Raw genomic sequence first — 12,697 nt, 5'->3', positions numbered from 1 at the left:
GGACATCTGAAGGCCTGTGGACTTCTTTCCTACTAAATTCAGGTTCCCTGGCTCTTGCTTATTCAGTCCGGCAACAGATGGACTCACAGTTTCCTTGTGCTTGTAAAAAGAATTTTAGTCAATGTATTTATTTTCACAAGATTATTTAATAAAAATTACATATGTATTTTAATAGAATTTTCTTCTTACAGTTTACTTATGATTAGATTCATGATCTAAACATTTTAATTTGTGACAGTATGAAATTCTTGGCTCATCAACTAAATCATTAGACAATTGCAAATAGCAGTTTAGAACACGTGTTTACAGGTTAGATTATAAAGTATGCTACAGGGGCACCTGGGTGGCTCAGTGGGTTAAGCCTCTGCCTTTGGCTCCCGTCATGATCTCAGGGTCCTGGGATAGAGCCCTGAATCAGGCTCTTTTCTCAGCAGGGAGCCTGCTTCCCCTTCTCTCTCTGCCTTCCTCTCTGCCTACTTGTGATCTCTCTCTCTCTCTCTCTCTCTTTGTCAAATAAATAAAATCTAAAAAAAAAAAAAGTATGCTACAGAGTTCATATGCTACCTTTGTGAATATCATTACATTGATGGTTTGTATCATTTCATTGATTTTTTTTCTCATTTCAAAAATAACATAATTTGGTAACAAAAGTTTTCCCCCCCTCTCTATTTTAGTGGTGAAACAAGATTAAACAAGGAGAAAATAATTCAAGGTTAGTATACTCTTAGCTTTTTCCTTTAGTGTTAATGTGATGTGTGAGTTAATCAGATTGGGTCGGGGAGGGTAGACTGGGGGCAGCTCTGTATTGTGAACAGCTTTAGAGAAAGTGTCATAAGCATGGAAATATGATCAAAGCAGATGGTCACCAAGAGGAATAAGTCTCTTAAGTGAACTGAATGTAAAGAACAGGATTCCATGTTGTTTATAGGTAGCTTCAAGTGCCCAGTCAGCTGATTCAGGGGTTATGTTGAGTCTAGTGGTCTTAAAATATAACTGCTGTAACTTAAAATGATTTCATATTTGGAAACATGAAAGTTGCTGGCTGGTGTTAATGGTATTTTTCAGCTAAGATAGTTATATTATTTTTAGTAATAACAAAGAAGAGGTTTTAAAAAGAGAATTCCTATTCTCACGTGGGATTCTTTATTCTGAACAAATTCTTCCTCCCTTGTTCTGCTAATTTAGGTTCAGACCTTTTAATCTCCCGATGATCCAGCAAGGCTAGCTTTTAAAGAATATCTTGGGTAAACTGTCAGCCAGACAGGCTATTTCTGTGCTGTGATTATAAAAGCGTTTATTTTTAATTTTTTTGCTTAGGGACATCTGGAGTTTGCAGAACCTGATTTTCATGCCCCACTCCCTCTTCTGAAAACTAGTCTGATAATTAAATGAACCTTTGTTTTCCAGTGACATGTACCCCACCCAAATTAGCCTCTGTACTTCCTGTGCCTCATCACCTTGTCTTTTAGTACTGTTCACCTGTCTCATTTCATTAGACACTGACAGTGGAGCAGCAATACAAATTTTTGTGGTCTCACCTGGTTTTGCTATTTGTTTTGTGTACATTCCCTACCTCTGTCAGTTAGATGTTTATTAGTTCTTTAAGTTAAAACATTCAAACCTTATATATTTCCAAGTGCCATTTTTATTGCATAACTACAGTGTTGATATGTAGTCATTTCATAGGTATTCAGCACCAGGTGTCTTAAATTCCCACTATGATTTCTTCAGTGACCCATGAATTGTTTAGAACTGTTTTTTACATTCCTGGATGACTGGACTTTTTGTTTCTGCTCTTCATCTTATATGATTGGCTTCCAATTACATTTTGTATTCTGACAAGATGGCTTATTTGATGATCCGCTTTGAAATCTGTTAACATGCTCAGTGTTTATGCATCTACCATTGTGTGCTTGAGAACAAGCTATGTTTTCTGATTATTTGGTTTAGAGTTATAGGTCAAATAATCAACCTCTGTTTTGTTGTTCAGATCTTCTACGTTTTGCTAATTTTGTAAATTTACTGATTTGCCTGCATGACCGAAATACCAGTTTATGGATGAGATGTGGGATTTGCCATAGGGATGGCCAGCTTATAGTTTAGTACCTGACATTCTGTCAATTTGTGCTGTATGTGTTCTGCTCTGATACAGTTGAGTATATTTTATTAGGCACATACACAAACTTAAACATTGTTCTGTCTTCCCAATGAATTGGGTCATTGATTACTTATAATATCCTCCCGATCCTAAGACTTTCATCATAAAGTCCTGCATTTGTGAGTATAATATAGCTTCTCTGGCTGTTTTGGGCTTGGAATTTGCCTGGTATATGTTTTTCTCTTGCTTTCCTTTCAACCTTTCTGGGTGCTGATGTCTTAAGTGTCACCTCATAAATACTATGGAGCTGATTTTGGTTCTGTTCCCCCACCCTTTTCCTACCGGCTTCAGAATGATAAACTATTTCCATTCTTTCAATGGTTGCCTTTAAATTTTTACCATTCATATCTAATGAAGTATAGTATCAATTATCTCCTTTCCCCCCAAAATACAAGGAACTTATATGAATGTTGCTTAGTATCTTAGTCCTATCCTTTTAAAACCATAGGACATAAGCATTATTATTTGCTTTGTTATTTAGACAATGTTTGTTTACATTTACAAATATATTCACCGGTTTCTCTCCTCCTCATTTCTTTTCCATCTCAGACCTTCTTTCCTGAAGTGTCTTCTTTGAAAGGTCCCCTAGGCAGTTAGTTGCTGGTAAAGATAGTTTTAATTGTTTTTATTCCAAACAATTCTATTTCTATTCTATTCAAGCTTCTTTAGCCTAGACAATTTAGACTGACAGTTCTCTTAGCATTTGGAACATACTGTTGTGCTGTTTCTTTGGCTTCCATTGCTCCTGTTAAGAAGTCTTCTCTCAGCCAAATCTTATTCCATGGTAGGCAATCAGTCTTTCTCTGCATCTACTTTTAAAATCTTTTGTTTGATTTTAGTATTCTATAGTTTCCCTTAATATATCTAGGATGGATTTTTTTTTTCTTTTAATTTATCCGCTTGGTGTTTTCTTTATCTATAGATTCATGTTTTCCATCATTTCTGGAAAATTCTCAGCCATTATCTCTTCATATTTTCTCTCTTCCATTTTCTTTCTTCTTTCTGGAGTTCCAGTCAGATATATGTTAGGGAATATCATTCTGTCATTCATGTCTCTAATAGAAGTGAGATGTGTTTCATCTCCTTTGTGCTTCATGTGGGGTAATACCTCAGCCCTGTCTTTGAGTTCATTGAGCCTTTCTGTGACTGAATCTGCCTTTATTCCCTGAGGGATTATTTCCCTCCTCAGCAATTCATAATATTTTTCATTATTAAAAGATCCATCTGGTTCTTTTAGAAAGCTCCCTGGTTATTTATTTATTTATTTATTTATTTTTATTTATTTGACAGAGAGAAATCACAAGTAGATGGAGAGGCAGGCAGAGAGAGAGAGAGAGAGGGAAGCAGGCTCCCTGCTGAGCAGAGAGCCCGATGCGGGACTCGATCCCAGGACCCTGAGATCATGACCTGAGCCGAAGGCAGCGGCTTAACCCACTGAGCCACCCAGGCGCCCCCTCCCTGGTTATTTTTGATGGTTTCTTGTTAATTGCTAATTTTGGGGATTCCATCCTTATATTTTATTTACAGTTTGGAGTCTGTATCTGCTGATTTCAATGTCTGAAGTATTGATTCTGAATCTTCTTTTTGTTGTTTCTCCTGACTTTCATTCACGATGGATTATTTTCTTATATGTTAAGTTAATGACTGAACTATTATCTGCTCTTAGTAGAAAACTTGTTAGCCTTTATTCAGTCAGATTTGCTCTGAAGCGAATTTGCATTGGATTTTAATATATACTATTGACCTGAAACTATAGTAGTTTCCATGGAGGATCTCTGGCTTCCAGGAATGCTGAGTTCAGTCCTCCCCACCTTGCTGTGCCACGCAGTAGTCTCCCTCCCCCAGCTGCTCCCTTGCTTGTGCTGATATCCTGGCAACTCCATATTTTTAATGTTAATATTCAGATTTCAACTTAGGGTATTTTGGTTGCTTTGCATTTCCTCTTAGAGATTTTCCTTAGACCCTGTGAGCAGAAAACACACACATACACAAACACAACCATTTAGTTCTTTTGCAATAGAAGGACCCTTTAGCCCTTCTCCTAAAAAGGAAGGTTCCAAAGTTGTTGTTGTTGTTGTTGTTAAGGAAAAGGAAGGAAGGAGGAAGGGAGCAAGAGTGAGGGGCAATAATACAATATTGAGCATTTGGGCAGTGGAGGTAAAGAAGGGAAACTATTTAGGTGAGGATCCTGCCGTTCAAATGCAGCACCTGGCTTAAGAACATAAAATCAGAGCCAGCATTAATAAAATACAGCTAATGAGGGGATGGACAGACACGAGAGAGGGGAGCTGGAGACAAATGAATATTCTCATCATCATCTGATTACCATTAGGCAGACATTCTTTTGGGAAACATTTGAATACCTGAGCCTTTATAGGATTATAGCTTAATTTTACTTCCTTTTTTGGTTCTCTGAAAAATTATATAGAAGGGTACCCAAGGAAATCTTTTAATAAAATGTAGATAAATTCTATTTATATTTTCTTACATGTGATTTATTTGCATCGGTTATATTTACATTTGAGTGTTCTTATTCCTTCTCTGACTACCACAGGACAAGGAGTAGATGAGCCTCTTTCAGAAATTGGATTTAAACAAGCAGCTGCTGCTGGTATATTTCTTAATAATGTGAAGTTTACTCATGTTTTCTCCAGTGACCTCATGAGGACGAAGCAGGTAAGTTTAAAGTCAAGGTTAAGATTGATGAGTCAAGAGTCTCAACAGTTATAACCTTAAAAACTGCTTCCAGAATCTGTAGGAAATTCAGTCACAAGCAGATACCATCCCCAGTCCTCTCCTTCCCCGCCAACAGAACTTCTTTCTCTTCATTTTACTTTTGTACTTTATTTTATTTTGGTAATCTTTAAATTAAAGTAGCTTGGGGAAGATGTCTAACAAAGTATCTTTGCAAAAACAAAGAAAGTTTATGAGAGGGAGCCAGCAGAAACACCAGACAGGAGAATTTAACCCACAAAGACATCAAATATTGGAATCCAGACACAGTTAAAAAAGAAAACAACTATGTTACTGTAAAGAAATAAAAGACATGTTTGAAATATCTTTAGGGAACAGATTAGTAGAGTTTACTATATAAATGACCCCAGAGAATTAAAAAGGAACCAAATATATTTCTAAAGACTCCATGGAGGGAATACTTCCCCATGAGGGAATAAAAGGCTTGGAGTATAGTCTGCCTGCATATAAGCCACTAGTGAAACAGAACAAAATTTGTGGAACAGCTGTATACAGACATTGGACTTCAGACAGTGTGGGCCTGTGATCCCCAAATGAAGTGAAACAAATGAGGTGAGCCTTGGATTGTCCTGGTCTTCCACCTGATGCAACTTTCCGATGCTGGTAGGAGAAGCCAGATTGAGCCAGTGGCCTCAGTGAGTTGAGAAGACAGCACTTGGGATTTGGGGAGATTAAATAACTAAAGATTGTGGGTCAGAGTGTTGGAAGAGGGAGCTACACAGAGAAAGAACTCTAGAAATATGGAAAGAGAAACCCTAAAATCCTTAGTGGACTAGAGTCTGCATGTGCATAGGTGAAATTGCATGAGGCCAGGTGTAAAACAACTATGGGAGAGAACAGTTGCTGGGGAGCCAAAAGCCAGACAATGTCAAGAACTCCCACAGGTTGGGAATCATTTGAGTTGCTACCATCCAGAGTGGAGAGATTTTGTTAAATATATCAAACATGCAATGGAAACTTCAGAAAAATCACACCTTAATAGTGAGGCTGATCTGTGCTCAGAGGAACACAATGAGGAAAGAAATAGAAGATATAGAAAGAACCAAATCACACCTTAACAGTGAGGCTGATCTGTGCTCAGAGGAACATATTGGGATTTGGGGAGATTATTTCTTTATTCCTCATTAGGAAAGAAATAAAGATCTTCTTGAGATCAAAATACAATATTCTGAAATGAAAATTTGACAGGAGGGAATTACTAGCAGGTTAGATACTGTTAAAGAAGAGGTCAGTGAACATGAAGTCATGAAAATTTGAAATAGAGAAACAACATCCCCAAATTAAGAAACAAGACTAAAAATCGAAAAATGGGGATACCTGGGTGGCTCAGTTGTTAAGTGTCTAACTTGTGATTTGGGTTCAGGTCATGATCCATGGGTTGTGGGATTGAGCCCCATGATTGAGAAGGGAGTCTACTTGAGATTCTCTCTGTCTGCCCTTTCCCCCACTTGTGTGCACTCATGCGCGCTCGCTCGCTCCCACCCCACCCCCCCCACCCCCCCCCCCCCCCCCGCTTCAAATAAATAAATCGTTAAAGAATACAATGAAGATCCTCAATTGAGGGACCTGAAGTAGACCCACACCTATATGGTCAGGGTGTTTTTGTTGTTGTGGGTTTTTTCTTTCTTTTTTTTAATTGGTTTGGGGTTTTTTGGTCAGTGGATCTTTTTTAGTCCTCTCTTTATTATTATTTTTGAAGGAGTCTGACTAAAGGTTTATCAGTTTTATTGATCTTTTCAAAGAATCAGCTCTTGGTTTCATTGATATGTTTTATTCTTCTTTTAGTTTCTACTTCATTTATTTCTGCTGTTTATTATAATTTCCTTCCTTCTGCTGGTTTTAGGTTTTGTTCTTTTTCGAGCCCCTTTAGGTGTAAGTTAGGTTGTTTATTTGAGATTTTTCTTGCTTCTTGAGGTAGGCCTGTGTTTCTATAAACTTCCCTCTTAGGATAGATTTTGCTGCAGCCCAAAGGAAAATCTTGGGAAAAATTGTGGACCCTTGTGTTTTCATTTTAATTTGTCTCCATGTATGTTTTGGTTTCCTCTTTAATTTCTTGGTTGACCCACTCATTATTTAGTAGTGTGCCTTTTAAACATGTGAAAGAGCATGTATTTGTGCTCTTTCCAGATTTTTTCTTGTGGTTGATTTCTAGTTTCATACTGTTGTGGTTAGAAAAGATACATGGTGGGACTTTGGTCTTTCTGAATTTGTTGAGACTTGTTTTGTGCCCTAATAATGTGCTCTGTTCTGGAGAGTGTTCCATGTACACTTGAAAAGGATGTGTAGTCTGCTGTTTTAGGATAAAATGCTGTGAATATATCTGTCTGTTAAATCCAGTTGGTCCAGTGTGTCATTTAAAGCCACTGCTTCCTTGTTGATTTTGTTTAGATGATCTGTAAGTGGGATATTAAAGTTCCCAACCATTATTGTATTCCTATCAATTACTGCCTTTGTGTTTGTTATTAATTCATTTATGTATTTGTATGCTCCCTTGTTGGATGTATAAATATTTACAATAGTTTTATCTTCTTGTTGGGTTTTTCTGTTTATTGTTATATAGTATTTTTCTTTGTCTCTTATTACAGTCTTTGTTTCAGTCTATTTTGTCCAATATCAGTCTTGCCCTCTAGCTTTCTTTTGATACCCATTTGTATGATAAATGTTTCTCCATCCCCTCACTTTCAATCTGCATGTGTCTTTACATCTAAAATGAGTCTCTTGTGGGCAGCTTATAGATAGGGTTTTGTTTTTTTTTTAATCCATTCTGTCACCCTATTTCTTTTGATTGGAACGTTTAGTCTATTCACATTCAAAGTAATTATTGACAGGTAAATATTGAATCTATCTTGAGGAAGTCCCAGTAATCCATTTTGTGTGTTCTTCATTTCTGATTGGTTCTTTCTTTGTGTTAAAAGCCTCACTGATGTCTTCCACTTTTTTATCAACTCCAGTGAGTATCCAGTGAGCGTTACTTCAAATTCTCCATCGGCTGTGTCACTTATCTCCATTTCACTTGGGTCTCTTGCTGTGATTTTGTCCTTTTCTTTCATTTGGGGCATATCCCTGTCTCCTCATTTTGTGTAACCTGCTGTGTCTATTTCTGTGTATTAGGAAAGTCAGCTACGTCTGCTGCTGTTGAAAGTCATGGCCTTATGACAAAGAGGTCCTCTAGCGTCCTGCAGTGCAATGTCCCCTCTTCATCAGCACCTGGCGCTTCAGGGGTGTCTCCTATATGCTGTTGGCTCCCTGCTGTCATGGCCAAGCCGCTTTTGCCTTCAGACCAGTCATGCGCAGTGACTCTTTGCCTGTTGTGGGCAGGGTTGGCCCCTGTGTTGTTAGTGGGCCAGTTTGGTGGGGCCACCTTGGGCTTGAGTTGAGTCAGACCAGGCATTTGCCAGAGCTGTGGTAGCACCAGACTGCAGGGCGATCCCCCCCTCCCTCACCTTGTTGTCCTCCAAGAAGCTTTCATTGGTGGGCCGGGCCTGCTGGCAGACCTGTCATCTGCCTTCAGCCCACTGCTGGGGCCACAGTCTGATATGTGTCCAGGGCAGGAGTCACTTTGGCGTGGCGCTAGCCACTGCCTGGGCTCCTTATACACCGCCAGACCCGTGGCACCACCTTGGTTGGGCTGGGCCAACATCATATTGGAGGCAGTGGATCCCCAAGGTGCTGGGGGGTAGGGTGGCAAGTTAGCAAGTTGGTAGTGAAGGCCTGCCTCGCTGGGTCCTACAGAGGCCATGTGTGACTGCCTTGGGGCCCTGGGCAGGAGATGGCGCATGTCAGCCCCAATTTGTTCCTGGGGAGTCTCCTTGTGACTGCTGCTGCTCTGGACTTGCTCTGAGATTAGTAAAAAACTCTCTCTCTGGTATGCTGCAGGCATTTTTCAGACTGCTGCTTCTGTGCTCTGTCTTGCTGGGCAGTTTGTTGTGCTATCTCTTTAAGGGCTTAGATTCAGCTTGCTCTTGCTCTCAGGGCTCTCCCAGAGCCAATCCTCTTGGTTTTTTAAATTTCAGGTTTTAAGCCAGACGGTTTGTAAGAACTCACAAAATTTGGACCCTCTGGTTTTCAAAGCCAAATGTTATGAGGGATTTACCTTCCCCACACGTGCTTTCCGTGCCTCCTGATGTGAGGGTCTATTTCTCTTCCTTCTCCAGGCCTTTGGCTCCCTCCCTCCTGTGAGTGGCCTGTGGGTCTGTTTCGTTCCCCATCACGTCTCTGTCCTTCCTACAGTCCTCAATGTGGCCTCTTCTCTATCTTCAGTTGTGGAATATGTTCTGCCAGTCTTTGGGTCATTTTCTGGGTTACTTACACTGATGTGAATGTTACCTAGTTGTATCCATGGGAGAAGGTGAACTTAGGTTCCTCCTACTCCACCATTTTCCCTGGAAGTCAGCATCTTTTTTATCAGTTGGGTTTTGACAAGAGTGCTAAGGTAATTCAGCACATGAAAGATATTCTTTTCAATAAAATGTCCTGAAACAATGGGCTATCCATATGGAAAAACATGAACTTTGGCCTTTACCTCCTATAACACAAAAATTAACATAGTGGATCTCAGCACAAATCTGAAAGCTGAATCTGTATATCTTCTATAAGAAAACAGAAAAAAATCTTTATAAGGGTTTCTTAGTAAGGATGCAGTTGGGAGAAAATTATAAATGTGTATATTATATATATAATGTGTGTATATAGCTGACAAATTATCTAGGTTTATTTTTTATTTTTATTTATTTAGTTAGTTTATTATTTTTTAATTAACATATAATGTATTAATAGCCCCAGGGGTACTGGTCTATGAATCATCAGGTTTACACACTTCACAGCACTCACCACAGTACACACTTTCCCCAATGTCCATAACCCCACTACCTTCTCCCTAGGTTAACTTTTTAATCAAAATTTTATCTAATTTTTTTTTCAACTCAGTAATTAGACAAATACTCACTTTCAAATGGAGCTGAATTTGACCAGGCACTTTTTAAAAGAAGAGACAATACGGACGGTCAGTGAGCAGATGAAAAGATGCTAGGTAGAATTGATCTTAATGGGAATACAAATTAAAACCACAGTAAGATACTATTACACGAACATTTGAAACTGCCTAAAATAAAAAAGATAAAAGAATGTGGAACAACTAGAATCCTACATTGCTAGTGAGAATGTAAAATGAACAACTACTTTAGAAACCAGTGCAAGTTTAACATATATTAATCATATGATCCAGCAATTTCGGTCCTAAGAATTTATCCAGGAGAAGTAGCATATGTTTACAGAAAGACTTGTATGTAACTTTTGAACACCCTTGTTTGTAATAAGCAAAGAATCGGATCGCCTGTGCTCAACAGTAGGTGAATGGATAAATGAACTGTGATACCTTCACATGGTGAACTACAGATCAGCAGGAGCGTGGAAGAGTCTCAAAGACACGCTGAACCAAAAAAGCCAGGCACAGAAAAGTACATATTGGAGGATTCCATTTATGGGAGACTCTAGAAAAGACAAATCTAATCTTCAGTTATGTAAAGCAGATCCGTGACTGCCAGGAGCCAGGAGTGGGAGGGATTGACTGGGACAAACACAAAGGAATCTTTTAGGGTGACAGAATTCTTCCATATCTTGATTTTGGTGGTATTTAGATAGGTGAATACATTTTTTAAAACTCAGTGAATTGTACATTCAAAAAGGTGTATTTTTTTTGTTGTAAATTGTACCTCAATAAAATTGATTTAAAAATACAGAACAAGTAAATAAACCAAAAATGAAAACATCAGTGGATGTACTGAATTATAGATTAAACATGGCTGAAATAGTGGCCAGCTCTCATAAGTAAATGCAAGATAGTAACTGAAATGTAGCACAATGTAATAAACAGACTAAAATATAAGAGCTTAAAGGAAATCAAGAAATGATGAAGTCTGGTGTCTTTTAGAAGGAGATATTAAAATGGGAAAGGGGTCAAAGAAGTCACAGTTGATAATTTTTCAGAACTGTTGGTTCTAGTGAGTGTGAAAAATCCCACTCAAGATAAATAAAAAGAAACCCATATCTACGCTTACAATAACAAAATTGCAAAGCTCCAGCAGATAAGAAGGACAAACATCATCCACTAATGGCCAGTATTAGACTCTCAACAAATTTGTTAGTATTAGTAATTAGTTTTTATTTTTAATGTACTGAGTGATAATAAAGACTAACTTAGAGTTTTATGCCCAGCTAAACATTTTCTCAAGTATAGGTGATATGAAGACATTTTGGACAAACAGGCTATAAAGAAACTTTGAAAGGATAATTGAAGAAGGAAAATAGTGCCAGAATGGAGGTCTGAGTTTCAGAAAAGATTGGTGAGCAAAGACATTGGTAAAGGTAAAGATGAACAAATATTGATAATAGAGAACCATAATGATGACAATGTTTAGTTTGTGGGGAGGAGATCAAAAAGGCAGATAGTGGACTTAAATTATTTCTACAGTTTTGCAAATACCGTGTCTTGCTGATCAAAAGTAACCAGGCGCACCAGGAGAGAAAGGAATGTGAACAAAAATGAGACAAAAGACAACCGAAGAGCTGTGAGAGTTCTTTGATAACTGGTTACCAGACCTGGACTTTAAAATAACCGTTGAATGCATAGATTAAAAAATGGCATTGAGAATTTCAGCAGACAACTGGAAATGATGTAGAAGAACAAAGTATGAATTCTAGAACGGAAAATATAACTGAAATTAAGACTTGGTAGATGGGTTTAACAGTAATTTAGGCACACCTGAATGGAGAATTAATGAACTGGAACCTTTTCTGTAAAAGGCCATATAGTACATATTTAAAATTTTATGGGCTGTATGCTCTCTGTCACAGTCGTTCACCTCCGCTGTTGTACTGTGAGAGCATCCGCAAATGATATGTAAGCAGTTGTGTTCTAATAGCTCTTCATTCACAACAACAAGCCACGGTCTGGATTTGGGCTATGGTTTCCTGACCTCTGAACTAGAAGATAGTACAGAAGGAAATATCCAAATTTGTGTGAAGAGACAAAGGGTGAGCAGTACAGAAAAGAGGCAACTTTCACAAAGGAAAATTATTTCTGTTTTTTTTTTTAAGATTTTATTTATTTGAGAGACAGAGTGAGGGAGAGAGCACAAGCAGGGAAAGTGACAGAGGGAGAAGCAGACTTCCCACTGAGTGGGGAGCCCAACTCAGAACTCAATCCCAGGACTCTGGGATCATGACCTAAGCCAAAAGCAGATGCTTAATGAACTGAGCCACCCAGGCACCCCTCTAGGTTTTGTTTTGTTTTGTTGTTTTTAAAGATTTTATTTATTTATTGACAGAGAGAGATCACAAGTAGGCAGAGAAGCAGGGAGAGAGAGAGGGGGAAGCAGGCTCCCTGCTGAGCAGAGAGCCCGACTCGGGGCTCAATCCCAGGACCCTGGGACCATGACCTGAGTGGAAGGCAGAGACTTTAACCCACTGAGCCACCCCGGGGCCCCCAGGTTGTTGTTGTTGTTGTTTTACTATGATGTATTTTGACTTTTTGGCCAGAATGACTATTTTTATGAGAAAAGAAACTGTTGTTTTTCCGCTTTCAGACTGTGCATGGGATTTTGGAGAAGAGCAACGTTTGCAAAGATTTGACAGTAAAGTATGATTCAAGACTTCGAGAAAGAGTAAGTAACTTAATTACATATTTTTCTTCACCATGAGTTATCAGCAAATCACCTCAGTTTATCTGATGCATTCTTTTTTTTTTTTTTTTTAAAGATTTTATTTATTGACTTGACAGAGAGACAA

The 12,697-nt window shown here is 38.5% G+C and overlaps 1 protein-coding gene across 1 annotated transcript in view; it reads left to right on the top strand.

Annotated features, from left to right (window-relative positions):
* The window catches only part of TIGAR (TP53 induced glycolysis regulatory phosphatase), a 29,909-nt gene that overhangs the window by 9,749 nt on the left and 7,463 nt on the right, over positions 1 to 12,697 (top strand). Inside the window, exons 2-4 of the mRNA XM_082737984.1 lie at positions 675 to 712; positions 4,713 to 4,834; positions 12,496 to 12,573. Of these exons, the coding sequence (XP_082594110.1) occupies positions 675 to 712; positions 4,713 to 4,834; positions 12,496 to 12,573 (238 nt within the window). The remainder of the gene's footprint in view (positions 1 to 674; positions 713 to 4,712; positions 4,835 to 12,495; positions 12,574 to 12,697) is intronic.

This window comes from Mustela nivalis, assembly GCF_964662115.1.
Source record: "Mustela nivalis genome assembly, chromosome: 7".
Classification (NCBI taxonomy): domain Eukaryota; kingdom Metazoa; phylum Chordata; class Mammalia; order Carnivora; family Mustelidae; genus Mustela; species Mustela nivalis.
The sequence above is the reverse complement of the archived record's forward strand: the minus strand, read 5'-3'. Positions and strand labels throughout refer to the sequence as shown.